Source organism: Phocoena sinus, chromosome 20 (assembly GCF_008692025.1).
Source record: "Phocoena sinus isolate mPhoSin1 chromosome 20, mPhoSin1.pri, whole genome shotgun sequence".
Classification (NCBI taxonomy): domain Eukaryota; kingdom Metazoa; phylum Chordata; class Mammalia; order Artiodactyla; family Phocoenidae; genus Phocoena; species Phocoena sinus.
In genome coordinates this window covers 57,283,099-57,299,823 of record NC_045782.1, presented here as the reverse complement: position 1 = coordinate 57,299,823, position 16,725 = coordinate 57,283,099, and the positions used below count along the sequence as shown (strand labels likewise).

Genomic DNA, 16,725 nt, shown 5'->3' with positions numbered 1-16,725 from the left:
CCCACTTCCCCACCTTCTTCTGGGCAAAAACAGAGCTCCATAGGTAAGCAGCTTTCCTACCCCCCTTTCGTGGTGTTTGGCACCACACAGGCATTCCATCTGAATGAATGAAAAGCCACCCAGTCATGGGATAGAGCATGGCTGCATTTCATAAATATTTGCAAGCTATTTGGCTACATAAAAACTAATCAGCACTCCTGCCCCACCTCCTGCATCCTCCCATTTTTCCCATCCCCCAACCAAGCCAGTGTAACCATCCAGTGTGGGAGTGCCTATGTGTCCACCAGTACCCGTTCTCCCCACCTTCCTTCCCAGTATTAGAACCTCCGGAAGTTCAGCTAGTCACAAGCTGGACTAACGAAAGACTACAATTCCCAGTCTCCTTTGCACCCAGGTGTGGCCACGTGACCAAGTACAGGCCAATGGGAGGTGGGTGGAAATGACACCCTCTCCTTCCTCTCTTCCCACTGTCTTCCCAGGCATGACCGTGGACACGGGGGTGGTGAATCAGCATCAGTCACTACCCCAGGGCCGTGGTTGTCCACCTTGTCTGGACCTTGGGATCACCTGGGCAAAGGCTCTAAAACAGCCCTCTGATGCCAGGGCTCCACTTCCAGATTCTGACTTGATTGGACCAGAAGATTCTAATGTCCAGACAAGACAGAGAATAATCATACCAGCGCCGGGGGTGGGGGTGGGGTGGAGCAGCAAGGTGAAAACACCTCGGTCCCTGGATTTCTGCTCTTCCTTGGAGCCCACTCACCTGAGCCGCCTCCTGCCTTTGAGCAAGGATGTGACAGAGACAGAAACTCCTCCACGTGTGAACCACTGCCTCCCTTCCAGGGTTCTTTGTTACTGCTCTTTGGCCTGGACCTCACCTAGTCCAACCCGGGAATCCTCCAGTCTCCCATAATTGATGCTGGGAGCCGTGTGGGCTTGGTTTCTCCGTGGGACCCTGGGGGCCTAGGAGTACAGCCGCCTAACACAAGTATGCAAGTCCAGGGTTGAAATCCTCCTGATTTCGAGACACACTGGCTGCTGGTAGGGTATGGATTTGCCTTTAATCTCACTGTAGACGAGCTTTGCAAGTAAAGGCATCAAATTAATTGGCCTGCTCGCCTTCCAAGAAAGATCTGGCCGATTTCGCTTACTCTCTGGGAGAAATGTTTCCTTTCCCTTAGACGAGGGACTCTTGTGAGCCCCGAAGAGTGGATTCTGTAGAATCTGAGACACTCTTTCAGTGGTGAAATATCTGTGTTCCCTGCAGGGGCAGTGAGTCGAGGTCTTGGGCACACACCTACCTGCATTCATCTGTAGAGGCGTGCAGAGAGATGGCTCAGCGGCCCCAGTACTTATGGGCTAAATAAGGTAAATTGTCTGAGGTTAAAAGCAAGTGAGGGGCTCCTACCTGCTAAATGGATTCTGATGAAGCTGAGGATTAAAAGTGAAGAGAGCATGAGGGTTTGGCAAATCACTTACTATCTTTTTTCCTACGAGGACTTTGCAGGCAACTTTTAAGAAATGTTTTATTCACCATGTAACCCTTAATCTCAACCCACTGACCAATCCAAGTATGAGCCCAGCGGGACCCTTTGGGGCAACATTTCAGGGCTTTGGGCAGAAACCAATGACAGTGTCGAGCAGCACAGGGCGTCACCCGTAACTCCTATTCCAAGGCTTCTCCACGGCGGCATTGACATTTTAGACCAGAAGGTCTTCTGTCATGGGGTGTGGGCTGCCCCGTGCACTGTAGGATGTTTAGCAGCGTCCCTGGCCTCTGCCCACTCAATGCCAGGATCACTCCCCGCCCTAGTCATGGCGTCTGAAAATGTCTCCAGGCCCTGCTCAAGGTTCCCTGCGGGCAGAGCTGGACCCTGGCTGAGAACCGGTGCTCTAGATGAATTCCACGAACTGAGAAGTCACAGCGGAGTCCGCAAGGGCTCAGCGCAGACTGCACCCATAGGGGGCGCTCCGTCAATGCTTGTTGGGGCTCCATGAAGGCGTGTTAATAACTGGAGAAGAGGTGGGCGGCGCGCACCGAGGCTCAAACCTCCAGAAGTGCCTCCTACGTTCGTGCAGTGGACGTGAAAATGTGCGCTCAGGGGGCAAATGGACCGAGGGTCCCCAGCACGTCCACACCACGGCCAGGCTGCCCACAGGGGCTCCCAGCCAATGACCTTGCTTGGTGGGGGTCTTAAGGCAGAACCATTCTCACAAGACACGGGCTCAAGGACACCCAGGCAGCCTGGCCAAAACTTTCTTGGAAATGCTCCGCCATCTGAGACTCCCTGCCCACCGCCTCCCCAGAGGTCAGCCCCGCACCGTGGTCCGAGAGCCCTCACCCTGTTCTCCAGCCTCCACCCATCATCCTTCACAGGTGTCTCCCCCAGCAATCCCCTTGCCCACCTCATCCCATCTTGGCCTCTGCTTCTGGGTGGATCGGAGCACACCTGGCATTCTAGAAGGATGCCTTTCCCCAGCCCCCTCTTCCTGTGTGATGCCACAGCCTGGGACTTCCTCCCGGGGTTGCGGCGGGGGGTGGGCTCCGTTGATGAGAGCATCACATAAAAACCAGTTTAGACCGGGAGGGAGTTCTTTGAAGTGATTCAGTTCCCTTTGTCCAGAAAACCAAAGAAGACTTGAGATTATCTCATAAATAGCTAATAAAACCAGAAACACACTAACATTCCAATCCAAAAACACTTTGACAAGGTAACCTTTTATCAGTTTTAAGGCGGCAAGTCAAGTCCTCTGGTCCACATGCCTTTCTTCTGACCAAGGGTCAGGGTCGAGGGAAGGGGCTGGCCAGGGGGAGCCCTGCCAGAGCACTCTTCTCCATCATCCATCCATCCTGTCTCTCCAGTCCCCACATACGATCTTAATGCACTTTGGTTTAGAGCAAGCATGTCCCGCGGCCCCATCCAGCCGAGTGTGCAGGAGCGACTGCCTAGCCCGAGGCCCCGGGCTCAGCTAGCTTTGCCCGCAGCCAGGCTCTCCCAGGGGCAGATGACCTCCTTTTCTATGGCCTGGTCACTCCGTTCTCCTGTCCTCGTGTCCTCCGAGTCCACCAGGCAGGTCCCGCTCCCCGTAGGCACGTCCATTTTGATCTGGAAGAAGCTTCAGGCGCAAGAGGAAAGCAGGTGGGTGGGGATAGGAGGTCACCAAATCCCCAGCTCACCCTGACATCCCTGAAGGGGTGTGGACACAGGTGCATTTGCCAAAGGCTGTGTGTGCAGGGACTGGCTGGGCGGATCCCTTTCACTGGGGAAGGAGGGAGGCTCCTATTTTCTTGCTGAATGAAGAATAATTCAGAAAATGCTTTACTTTCATTTTCGAGGGGCTTTTGAGTTTTTATGGTTTTGATGAATTCTGGATGTTCCTATAGAACATGCCAGGACTTAATCTCAGCCCCTTTAAACTGCCTTCTCATGAAGTGGTGGCCACTGAGAACAGAGGTTTTAAAAGCCCCAAGCCTGTATGTGTGGCCTGGCTGTGGCCACAAAGCTAGAACATTCCCTCAGCAGAGCCAGTTGGGAGGAATCAACAGCTATGTTCGCCGTGGATCCTGACCCCTCCCCTCCCCCATCCCCGGATGCACAGTGCACGGCCGAAGCCGGATACTTGGGTATCCATGGCAACCTAGGACCCCAGCAGGCGCCTTCTTTCAACCAGACGTGGCAGGGCCCAATGCAGGAGCCTGTTGGTTGGTGCAAGGTTGCCCCCCCACCTGCTGTCTCCCCCCCAGACCAAATAAAGATGGGGGCTGATTCTCTGTTTTGCATTGTCTGTAACTTTTCTTTCTGCCCTGGTCCGGGAGTGATCAAGCGCCCCTCAGAGCCTCTGTTCTGCACCCAGGAGCTGCTTCGGGGCAGGGGGTCCTCAGAGGTGGGAACAGCAGCACCCACGATGGGGTTTAGAGGGGCCTCCCCTGCGCAGAGACTGGACACTGTCAGCACCCCTGCAGCCCCTCTGAGCCACCGGGCAGGTGTGTGCAGGAGGGGGTGGGGGAGGGGAGGGAGTGCGGGGGCCCAGCACCACCTGTGGGTCCCACTGCTGCCATTGAGCTTTCCGGCCCTTTAAAAAATGCGATGGATTCATTAGATTAACGTCTTAGGGGTGGAGCAGGGTGGGTGGAAGAGTATAAAAAGGGGAAAAGAAGATGGAAAAGAAAGACACTCTTCTCCTTTTCCTCAGAAAGACAGGAGAGGGCAGCACTCAGTGTCTGGAAACTACCCAGAGGCCGAGGGGTTTAATGGACCTGTGGGTTGTGTCTGTTCTCCCAGAATCCTCCTTACCCAGCCCCCACAGCCCCCAGACCACAGAGCCTCGGTCCTCACCAGACATCCACGCGCACCCGCGCGTGCACACACAGACAGACACACACACACACACCTCCATCACACACACACACACCCCTCCATCACACACACACACACCTCCATCACACACACACACCTCCATCACACACACACCCCTCCATCACACACACTCACGCCCACACGTGCACACACACACACACCCCTCCATCACACACACACCCCTCCATCACACACACACACCTCCATCACACACACACATACACCCCCTCCATCACACACACACACACACACACACACACACACCCCTCCATCCTTACTTGGCTGCTCTCCGGGACCTTGGTCGTGGCAGCTGCCGGCCCGCCTCCCCCAGCGGCTGCACCTTCCCGTGGGGCACAGGGGGGCACCTGGGGGAGAGCCTGGCAAAGACGGGGGAGGCCAAACAGCCTCGTCTCAGGAACCGGCCGAGGGACAGGGCCACGCCGGCCTTGGGAGGGGCCCGGGGCCGGGGCTGGTCCGCGGAGGCCCCGCTGGTCTCAGCATCCGAGCGCCCGCGGGCGGCCTCCCGCTCCGGCTCCTCGCCCGGGGAGCCCTCCAAGGCCACCTTGATGGGCGAGGGGCAGACGGTGCTGCTGGGCCGCCGGAGGAAGCGGCTGGGCGAGGGGAAGGGCCTCCGTGGCGAGCGGCAGCGCGGGGAGCGGGGGCTGGACGGAGAGGAGGGCAGGGGGGCCCCGGTGTACACGGTCAGGTGAGGGCTGGGGGCTGCGCGCTGGTCCGGCTGCAGAGAAGGAGGGAGAGAGAGCGCGTAGTGAGCGGCGTGGCTGGTCCACGGCCCGCGGGCCGCGCTCGGCTGACTCAGCCACCTGGGCCGACGGCACGCGGCACACAGACCTCCCACCAAGGGGCCTGCCCGTCCCCAAGCCCTGGCCACGTCCCCAGGGCTGGGGTTTGCATCCCAGGGCACAGACGGCCCTTCTTCCCGGCCTGGGACACGGGGTGTGGCCAGGCTGGATTTCCAGTCGGCCTTGGACTCCGCCCCCAACGAGCAACGCCTGCACCCACCGTCCATCATGCCCTCCCTTCTCCATCCTCGGGACCGCCTAAAGACTGGAGGCATCTAACACCCTTTTCACAGAGCAGCGGAGGTGCCAGGAGGAGAGCTGATCCTTCCAGGCCTAAGACCACCCGTCTTGTCCTGAGCCCCGACCCACGTCCACGGGTCACCCCTGGGGATGACCGGGCCCACCCTTTCCCACGCCCTTCCCCGCAGGCAGCGCAGCAGGACCTGGACCTTCCGCGGAGAAGGAGCCTGGAAACACAGACAAGGAGGTTATCGGTGGGGAAAGGGGAAGTAGGTCAGCAGATCAGCCTCCCTGGGCCACGGGGGCCGACCAGGGGGCAGCAGCGTGGGGTCAGGCAGGCTGTCGGGAAGGAGCCCGAGAGCTTCATCTGAGCTAACGGCGAAAGCGAGAACCCTGAATCGTCGGCAGGAAGGCTCTCTGCTCTCACCTCCCCTCGGCCTGCTCTGTGTGCCCCTGTCACCCCGAAGGCCTGCCCTGGCCATGTGCCACATCAAAGCCCAGTGTGGATGGAGCTGGGGGCTGTGCTGGTCCTGGCGGGGAGAGGGCTCCTGGAACAGCTGGACCGACACTGCCTCCAAGAGAGAAATGCCTCCAGGGAAGAAAAACCCTCTTTGGAAGTGTCACAGCCACACAGATGTCCCGCTTAGAGGGAGCCACCTGCCCCCGGGGGCCTGGGCACTGCCCTGGGGCCCAAGGAGGGCAGCTCCGGGCGCTGAGCTGGAGTCTGCTGGCTTCTGAGGCGTGTGCTGGTCCCGACCTGAAGAGGGAAGGGCACATCCGAGAACAGCCCTGAGAGGAAAAGCAAGGCCAGGGGGCCACAGGGAGCTTTGCCGCCGGGGTTGGGGAGAGCGGTCTCCACTCTCCCACCAGCTCCCTGAAGCTCAAGCAACACTCGGTTCTGAAACAGCAGCTCGGAGGCACTGATGCTGTTCCACTGCTCAGACAGGCCGACAAACCAGAGCTGAGGCCCAGAGCCGAGGCCACTGGGTTATTATACTAATCATCATTGTGATTATTGCTGACATGCAGTGACAACTGAGCAAATGTGAGTTTCTGGGCTGAGCACTTTATGTGGACTATTGCATTTATCTCCCAGAGCCACTCGGTGAGGCAGTCAACTCTTACTATGCCCATTTTACAGATGGGAAAACCAAGGCTTCTAGAAGCTAAGCCCCAAGAATGCGGGGAACGGTGAGCAGATTTTGCAAAACCAGGCTCACTGGCTCCGTAGTTTGCGTGTGTCACGCCAGTCAGATGTCTCAGTGCAGGCTGCAGGTCAGAATCACGCAGGGTGCCCGTTACAAATGCAGATCCCAGGCCCACCCCAGACCCACTGGAGGAGAACCTCATGGGGGGCACTCAGGGAAAGCAAAGTCTCACAAACTTTGCTTGTGAGAAGGAGATGCTTTGCAAGTAAGCAAGACCCAGTAAGTTCGCGGAGCTGTGCACTGCGCTTCCGACACCTGTGTCCTACAGGGCACAGTCTGCAAAGGAGAATAACAAGAGGGATGGCTGGGCCCTGATGAAGGGTTTGGGAGATGACTGCCAGGTGTACGGCCCTGCAGTTTATGAAGCACTTAACGATGTGCCAGGTGCGCAAAGCATCTATTACCACCCCATTTTAGAGACCAGAATACTGAGGACCAGAGGGGTTCAGTACCGTCCCCATGCTCCCACCACAAACCAGTGAGTGTGGAACACAGAACTCTAAGGTGGCACCAAGATGCCTGCCCCTGCCCTTCAGGATGGGTGTGAGCTGTGGATGTCACGGGGCAGTCATCCCTGAGGTCAGGCTATGGCATACGGCATAGGTGACTCTAAAAGGAATTATCCCGGCGACCCTGATCTCATCGCCTGATCCCTTCAAATCTGAGTCTAGAAGCCAGAGAGACAGAAGTCAGAGAGGTCCGGAGCATGGTTAGGAATTCAACGAGGGAGGAGTTCTCCATGGCTGGCTTTGAAGATGGAGGGTGGGGAACGTGCAGCAAGGAGTTTGGGCGGCTTCTGGAGGCTGAGAGCAGCCCTCAGCCAACAGCTGGCAAAAAAAAATGGGGCCCTCAGTCCCATGACAAGAGACGGAATCCTTCCAACAACGTGGAAGAGCCCCCAGATGAGAACACACACAGCCTCGCGACACCTTGACTGTGTACCCTGAACAGAGACCTGCCCAGTCTCACCTGGCCACCTATGAGCTGGTAAATGGTGCTTGTTGGTGCTAATTTGTCCCTCGGGGATCGCTAACTAATACAGTGACCAAATGAGACTCTGACTCCAGGTCCGTGTAACCCCAAAGGCTTTGCTTTTCCTACTGATCCACGCTGCCAGCCCATAGCCTGGGGGTTTTGTACGGGACTTGGGGTCCTGGGCCAGAACGCCAAACTAGGAACCAGGCTTTATTCAGAGAGATGGAGAGGCATCGAGTTAAGCGAGGACACACCCACCCCCAGTTCATTACCTTAAATCCCACTCACTCAGAATTTGCGGTCAACTCCTGCTATAATCCTCACTTTACAGATAAAAACACAGAGGCTCATGGAGATGATGAAGCTCGACCAAGACGATACAGCTTAGGACAGCCAAGCCCCGCCACACCCCCCCGCCCAATTCTGGCCCTTCCTCTCCACCCCACTCCTCCGCCCAGCACCTGCTTTATTCCAGGATGAATGACAGGACACGTTAGGAAGGTGGCTACTGTCCTGCTTCACTTACCTGGCCTGAGAAAGTCCCTTCTTCTGGGCAAACAGGCATCAGCCCGACTGGCCCTGGACACTCTGAGCAAGATGCCTTTTTCTACCCACTCCCACCGCGACCCTGGCCCCTCCCATACCCACCACGGGTGTGAAGCAGCAAAGCAGCGGTGTGCGAGGCACGTGGCGAAGAAATGACGCAACAGAGACACAGTGAAGCAGTGCTTGGCTTTGTTTTGTGCTGCTGTTTTATTCTGCTGCAGAAGGAGCACGACACGGAGCGCGGTCAGTGGCACGAGAACACGAGCACAGGCTTTCAATGAAAGGCAAAGCAGACGATGCGGAGACGCGACTCACTTTCCGTACAGAAACTGGCTGAGAATTTGCAGGAGACCCTGTGGCCACTTCCTGGGAGCAGGTAGGTGGAGAGGGCCACCTTCCGGGGGCCACATGCCATGCACCAGTCCCCCCTTCCCAGCCCCTCTCACTCGCCCTTTCCCTGCTGCCCCCGAAAGCAAATGAGTACAGTTGGCCCCGTGGGGAAAAATCCATGTGGGCGAACACCCCATTTCTCCTACCGGTCAGCTCATCTGCCACCGCCCAGCACAAGACCTTCCCATCTTGAACAGACAAAACTGGGGACCCATGGACTGACCAGTCACTACACTGCTGCTGGTCAGCCCTCTGCAGACATACGACGTGCCATCAATTCCCCACTCTCTTCCCCTCAAATATATCCTAATGGTCCCTGGAGAGCTAGGCTCTGAGAGAGAAGAGAAAGTAAGATGGTTTGGGTCAACAAGGCTTTAAATACACCTCAGGAAATGCCCTAAAGAATAATGAACCACTGTGCTGGGCAACACTGACAAATGCAAGGAAGAACAAGCTTACTTTTAAGACCATGAAGCTACTAGGGTTGGCGATGATGATACTGATGACAACGATGACGACAGTGATGGCGATGATGGTGATGATGATGGTGGTGGTGGTGGTGGTGATGGTGATGGTGTGATGGTGATTGTATGATGGTGATGATGGTGGTGATGGTGATGATGATGGTGGTGATGGTGATGATGGTGGTGATGATGATGGTGGTGATGATGATGGTGGTGGTGATGGTGATGGTGGTGATGATGATGGTGATGTGATGATGGTGGTGGTGGTGATGCTGATGATGGTGATGGTGGTGATGATGGTGATGATGATGGTGGTGATGGTGATGATGGTGATGGTGGTGATGATGGTGATGATGATGGTGGTGATGGTGATGATAGTGATGGTGGTGATGATGGTGATGATGATGGTGGTGATGGTGATGATGGTGATGGTGATGATGGTGGTAATGGTGATGGTGGTGGTGGTGGTGGTGATGATGGTGATGATGGTGATGGTGGTGATGATGGTGATGATGATGGTGGTGATGGTGATGATGGTGATGGTGGTGATGATGGTGATGATGATGGTGGTGATGGTGATGATGGTGATGGTATGATGGTGATGATGGTGGTGGTGGTGATGGTGATGATGGTGATGATGGTGATGGTAAGGATGATGGTGATGATGATGGTGATGATGGTGATGATGATGATGGTGATGGTGGTGATGGTGGTGATGATGATGGTGGTGATGGTGATGGTAAGGATGATGGTGATGATGGTGGTGATGGTAATAATAATGATGGCTGTGATGACGATCACGGCAGCTAGCATTTACTGAGCACTTATATGCCAGGCATTTTCCTAGGCACTCTACTCCCTAGCCCTTGTATTTCCACTCAACCCTCACAACAAAAGCAGTCTTTTCTCTAAAATCCAAGCCTGAAAATGAATCCTGGTACCTTATGGCATAACTTATATTCTAGCATCAGATATACACCACATGGGTAGAGAAACTCAAGCTGTCTACAATATGGCATTAGTGGAATTAAGATGGTGCCTAAGTACGTGGCAGGATAGAGAATATCATAGTAATTTAAATGTATCAATACTATTGTCCAAATAAATACTATTTTTACACCATTTGAGATTCAGATGGACCCTGTGGGGCTACTGTTAGTGCATCAAAGCTGGCAGGAGCAGATACCAGTGGCTGGAGTCTAGAAGCAGACACACTTCCAAAACCTCAAAACTGGGTAGGGATCCTTTCTACCAAACATGAGAATTTCCTGGTGCACCCCCCTCGACCCCCCAGGCCAGAAAATTCTCCCCCATCCTTGTGCTCCACTAGTGTGTTGCACACCACCCAGCCTATATCGCCTCCATGTACCTTTGTCAGCCCCTTGAGGGCAGAAAACACCTCGTCCATTTTTGCATCTGTGCCATAGCACCCACCATGGGCTCTCACACATAACGGGTGTTTAAAATACATTTGTGGATGGAGATTAAGAGGTACAAACTACTAGGTATAAAATAAATGATACTAGGATGTAACGTACAGCACAGGGAATATAGCCAGCGTTTTATAATAAGTTTAAGTGGAGTAAAATCTATAAAAATATTGAATCACTGTTGTACACCTGAAACTAATATAATATTGTAAACCAACTATACTTTAATAATAAAAAAATATATAGAATACACTTGTGGAACACATCCAGAAGTGAAGCCATGTGTCATCTCCCTTCCTTCAGAAGGGTAATGTGGAAGCACTCATCCGTCCAATGAGGAATGATAACCTACTTTGTTGACATGTCTGTGCCTCTCCTTTGACTGGGGATTCTTGTGTGTCTGACACTGAGAAGGTTTCCATCGATGCGTGTGCCACACCTACTATGTGTCTGACACAGAGCACTGGGTACTCTGCAGGAGGATGACAGACACATGAAGCAGACACGTCTCATGAGTGAGGAGTGGGCTGGTGAATCGTTGAGTCAAAGACGAACAAGACATACTCTGTGTCCTGAAGAATTCAAGGTGCATTTCAACTCTCCCACCACCCTACCACCATTTTGCTAGGTGTGTAACCTCAGCTCATACAGGGGTAACTAGGATGGAGGGCAAATACCTCCGGTTCCATGCTTCTCAAACTTTCCCACAGAAGTAGGCCCAACAGCAGGAGAACTGGGCAACCATGCTCTCCCAGGAGTCTGAGGGCAAAAGCCTGAACCCGCCACAGCCAGGCATGAGATATCTTTGACGTCTCAGCTTTTATCTTAAAAAATTCACGTACAGCTTGCAGTCTAATTCGTAATATATTCATGATTGTTTTAATGTGAAATTTAAAAAACTATCTAACTTCCCTCCCATTGCAAATCTTCAAGTAAAATTGATGGCCCAGGCTGGGTATGCTCCTGGAATTCACTGACTCTGGTTTGAGAAACATGGATCTGGTCCCAACCCTTCATTTCAAAAATTATGAAGCAGAGAGGTGAAGTGACTTGCTCACGACCACATGGCTAGCGACAGAATGAGGACAAGAGTCTAAGAGGCCTTGTCCAAACCCGGGGGTCTTTCCACCCACCCATCCATCCATCCATCCATCTATCCATCCATCCATCCATCCATCCATCCGTGTAATATGTTTATGCAGAATTCACTAGGTATAAAGCATCAGATTCCAAATAGTGAGTGAGATACGGTCCCTTCCCTCATGTCACTCAGTTTACAATGGCTCATCACCTGAAATTTCTGCTTGAGGCGCTCCCCCTGCGTTGGAGGACTCCAAGATTCTTCAAAAGAGAGATGAACAAAGCATCTCTGTAGTTGCTCTTCCAGAGTGTAAACTAGTCTATGACTGGGGAAGACGGGGAGATTAATAGAATCCCTTTGCTAACGTGAAACCAAGAGCCTCAAACCTCTTACAACGGCCTGGAAAGCCCGCGATGGCCTGCCTGCCCACCTCTTGGACCTCATCTTGTACCACTGCCCCTTTGTCTACCAGGCTCCTTTCATCTGGCCTTTCAGTCTGAGCCATTTCCCGCCTCTGGGCCTTTGCTCATACAGCTCCCTCTGCCTGGAAAGTTCTTCCTGCCTCACCTGCACTCCTTCTATGGCCAAATGTTTTTCATCCTCTGCTTACCCGCCGCCACCTCAGAGAGTCCCCCTGAGTCCACACACGCCGCGTCCTCTACTACGGCACTGTATATGCATTAAAGCACATTCTATGGGTTTTATCATATTTTTGTTTGAGTTGCCGATTACAAGGATGGCCTCAGTTCTTCAGCCCTCCACATCTCCCTGTCTTTTGCCAGAAGACTTTGAAATTTCTCTCACTGAAGAGGAAGAATCGATTTCCCCAGCCCTTGATTCTAGGCTGGATTTGTGACTCGCTTTGGTTATTAAGATGAGGCACCAGTTCCAGGCCTTCATCTCAAGAATCTTACGTGCTTCCACCGACTCCCCTGCAATTTTGCCATCCTCATAGGATCATGCCCAGGCCAGGCTGTTGAAGGATAAGAAACATGTGAGCAGAATCCTTCAACTCATCCCGGCCTAGGCTGCCACAGATCAACCCTCACCAGGCGTGGGGATGAGCCCCACGAAGATCAACAGAACCTCAGAGATGACCCTATATGCATAAGCCATGAACACTTATTCTTCTCTACCACTCTAGTTGTGTGCTTGTTTGTTACACAGCAGCAGCTACCTAATACACTTGGCTTCCTTATTTTTTTGTCAGTCCTGGACTATAAGCTCCATGAGGCAGGGAACATGTCTATTTTATTCACCAATGCCTGGCACATAATAGGTGCTCAGTTAATTTGCTGAGTGAGTCTTCTTGATGTAGAAGGTCGGTACCTGCTCATCCACTTGCTTTATCTCTTTTGCATTCTTACACAGGTGTACAGGAGCAAACCCAACTTCAAGAATTACCTTTAGGCCTCCAAGGTCAGAGCTGGAACTGTCCTGACCACCCCACCCCCCACCCCTGACCACAGGCTGGCCTAATCTAAAGCTATGGAGGAGGGAAGCACCAACATCTAGATAATATCCCAAAGAGTACTATCTTTGACCCTGACTCATTTTGAAAAGGTCACAGGCCTCTAACCATCCCTCCTCCCATGAATGAAGACATCGGCACCTTCGTCCTTTAACCAAAAAGATGCTCCATTTTACCTGGACTTCCCTGGAGGCCTCTGGCCTATGTCCTTCATTCCTACAAGCTACTAATTCCCCTGGCATCATGTAAAAGGGGGATGGGGAGGCAGAAGCGAAGGAGAGAGCCCACCAACCCTCAAAACTTAGGACTAAGAACAAGCTCAAAAGAAATGTCTCAGCAGAGTTTCTCCAGGCAGGTGTGACAGAGGGGCCCCAGGAAAGGGCATCTACAGGGGAGCCCTGCAGCCAGCCCCTGGTTGGGGCGCCCCGTCCCCGGCTGCTTTAGAGGCAGAGTCTAAATTGGAGAAACGGGAGGAGGAGCTTTGGACGCTACTGGAAACAAACATGCGGAACGACGCCCTGGGGGTAGTTAACCACGCCCTTCTCGCCAATGGCGGTTCACGAAGCAGCTTTTCTCTCTGGTTCTCACCCCCAAGGACTCCGGAGGGTAAGACAGGCGATGTCACAGCAACGGAGTCAGGTGCAGCCCCCCTCTCCCCGCCTCCCCCGTGCCCGCCCGGCCCCTTGGCGATCTGGAGGGGTAAGAGGAAGCCAAGACAGGGGTCCGAGGAATCGGGGGTGAACCCGACTGGCCCACCGCGCAGAACCCTCTAGACTCTCCCCCACCCCCAGGAATAAATAAGTAACTGTGCATTTATTTGGGAGGCAGCTCTTTTCTGAGTTGGCTCCTGCGATCCAGTTTGCTCATGACCTGGGTGATGTCCACCGTGTTGGCCGCTTCCCGAGCCTTGGCTTCTTCTTCCAGCTGCCTGAGGATGACGGGGCTTGGGCTGGAGCGCAGAGTACGCCGCATGAACCGGAGGCTCGAGCTGAAAGGGAGGAGAGAACAGTGGCTGGCGGAGGGCCACGCGCTCCCCGAAGCGACACTGGCACACCTGGCGGGAGGTGAGGCCGGACTCCGTATCGGCCCCTTATCCCCGCGGGGAACCTCACGGGGGGCCCTCAGAGGCACATCCAGCCGTGGCTCTTTTCTCCCCGCTGGGAGGATGGGACCAGACTGAGGACCAGCTGCCATCATATCTGAGGCTTAGACGCGGCCAGGAAGACTCAGACGGTGCCAAGTACAGACTACCGTTCATGAGGTTTAGAAGTCAACGAGGCATCTTATCTTCCTGGAGGCCCTTCCAGAAAGAAGCGGACGAGGAGGGTCTGGATACTGGAAACCCAGGGGCTCCGGCCCCCAGGGAGAATTGGAACGCTTGTTTTCAAAAGCCAAGGTTCTGGGGCTTCCCTGGTGGCGCGGTGGTTGAGAGTCCGCCTGCCGATGCAGGGGACGCGGGTTCCTGCCCCGGTCCGGGAAGATCCCACGTGCCGCGGAGCGGCTGGGCCCGTGAGCCATGGCCGCGGAGCCTGTGCTCCGCAACAGGAGAGGCCACAGCAGTGAGAGGCCCTCATAGCGCAAAAAAAAAAAAAAAAAAAAAACCCACAAAAGCCAAGGTTCTGGAAAGGAAGGAAAGAGCGGGGCCATCAAGGAGCGAGCCTGCACGGGCAGAGCAAGGGGACGGGTCCTGAAGAGGGGTGATGAGCAGGCGTGCGCTGTGCACCCGCACCAGACCCGGCGGACCCTTCCTCCAAAGCACTGTGCGCATGCGCGAATCGTCAGCCCCTTCAACAAAAGCCAGTCGTGGATCCCCGACCCCAAACTCTCCACCACGACCTCGGGAGCCAAGACAAAGCTCTGAGTGAGGCAGGTGATGGAGAGCAGGCTTGGAAAATGAGCATTTCAGCAGCAAGGGGAGACTTAAAACCTAGGACCTCCCCCAAATTTCAGGACCACGTAAGCCCCTGGAACTCCAGCATCCACCCTAGGGAGGAAGAGGGCTCCCCTACCCGTAAGTCAGGGGTCCCACCAGCCCTGCCTGCCTGGAGCTCCATTTAACTTGTTCTGAAAAAATTAAGTTTTGTGCGCTGTCTCACGCCTGAGAGTCACGGGGCAAACTCATACCCGCCCTGCCATCCCCACATAGTTCCAGGCCGGGCTTCCCACGTCCCACGGGGGTGTTCTCACTCGCGGTAGCGGTGACAGCATCACCGGACAGCGGTACCCGACCTCACAGCCGAGCACTGCACCTGTGGTCTAGTGCCGCCCCAGCCAAGCACCCGGATGCCCCACAAAAGATCTCAGCTGATTTCTCAGGTCTGTGCCAACTTAAAAAACATCTGGAGAGAGACATACGAAGCTCTCCTCCCTTCCCCACTACTTTCTGGCAGAACTTCTGGAGCTATTATGGCCCTTTCTTGTGGCTTAAAGAAAAGCTTTCAAGTCCCCAGGGACACTGAACTCCCTTCCTTACCCCGTGAACCTAGAATAGCACCACAAAGACCTCCTTTCTCTCCTTTTCATAACAGGGCCATTATCCTCAAGAATGAAACCAAGTTGGGGTTTTTTTTTAAGCTCCTTTGACAAAGGCTCTGGTCCAACCACCCCTCTTTTGAATTGACTGGAGACTATGGAAAAAGAGCCCAGCGTGGGCTGAGCTGGCAAACGGGGCGGAGAACATCTACTAAGGGGGGGCCGGGGGAGGGGCGGACAGGACATGCGCTGGTGCTGGGAAAACCTCCGCCAAAGTCCTGCGTCTTTGTTCAAGCTGCCGTGCGGATACTCTTTTGAATCTTCAGTCCCTGTTGAGTTTTCTTTTTCCCCAAAAAAAGGACCCAAACTGCCCCTCAGAACATTTCGTCCTTTGCCCAAGGGCTCTGCCAGATGGGATATGCTCCACATCTCCAATGAGGAAGGTGAGAAAGAATGAAGAAGGCCGTCCCCCTGGCTCAGCAGGAATACTTAGAGTTTCCCTGCACCTTTTCCCTAAGAGTCTATATTTTTCTTGGGGTGCAATCTGCTCTCCTCTCCACAGTCTTAGGCCATTACAAAGGACATTACCAGGATGTAGCTAAATTAATTCCTACACATCGGTTTGGAGGTGGAGAAGCGTAGCAATTAAAAAGCCAATGAGATGCTTCCATTTGTAATAAAGGTCATTATCCCAGCTCATAATCAAAACTCTTTGAAACCAGTGTTAGGGAAACAAAAGTCACTGGCAGTAATTACTATGCGCATCTTGCCAGCATGATTTCTGAGCATGGTGAGAAATACTTCCCAGTCCCCAATATTTTCATCCAGCAAATACCTTGATAATAGCCGTTTGGCTGAAAGAGACCCTCCTTTCCCTGTAAACAAAGCAGCAGGCAATGAGTGACTGCAACCCATTCCACTTGCCTTCTCTTGGTGGTTTCCTGAGGTTCAACCGCTCTGGCCAGCATTTCCTTATAGACTGGGGATTTCAAGTAGCGGGCATAAGAGTCCTAGCGGGAACAAGAGAAAAACAGTTATTATGAGAGGGAAAGTGTCACATCAAACGAATACACTGGGGCTTCCCTGTGGCGCAGTGGTTGAGAGTCTGCCTGCCGATGCAGGGGACACGGGTTCGTGCCCCGGTCCGGGAAGATCCCACATGCCGTGGAGCGGCTGGGCCCGTGAGCCATGGCCGCTGGGCCTGCGCGTCCGGAGCCTGTGCTCCGCAACGGGAGAGGCCGCAGCAGTGAGAGGCCCGCGTACCGCAAGAAAAAAAAAAAAAAAAAAAAA

General features: G+C 54.1%; 1 protein-coding gene across 5 annotated transcripts in view; it reads right to left on the bottom strand.

The window, feature by feature from the left end:
• Nucleotides 1-2,717: 2,717 nt before the first annotated feature.
• RGS9 (regulator of G protein signaling 9) overlaps nucleotides 2,718-16,725 on the bottom strand; it is an 87,773-nt gene continuing 73,765 nt past the window's right edge. For all 5 annotated transcript variants that reach the window (XM_032617219.1, XM_032617220.1, XM_032617221.1 and 2 more), the window contains 4 exons: nucleotides 16,360-16,445; nucleotides 13,834-13,951; nucleotides 4,637-5,094; nucleotides 2,718-3,117 (listed from right to left, as the gene is read on the bottom strand). In XM_032617219.1, the coding sequence (XP_032473110.1) occupies nucleotides 2,967-3,117; nucleotides 4,637-5,094; nucleotides 13,834-13,951; nucleotides 16,360-16,445 (813 nt within the window). In that variant the 3' untranslated portion in view covers nucleotides 2,718-2,966. The remainder of the gene's footprint in view (nucleotides 3,118-4,636; nucleotides 5,095-13,833; nucleotides 13,952-16,359; nucleotides 16,446-16,725) is intronic.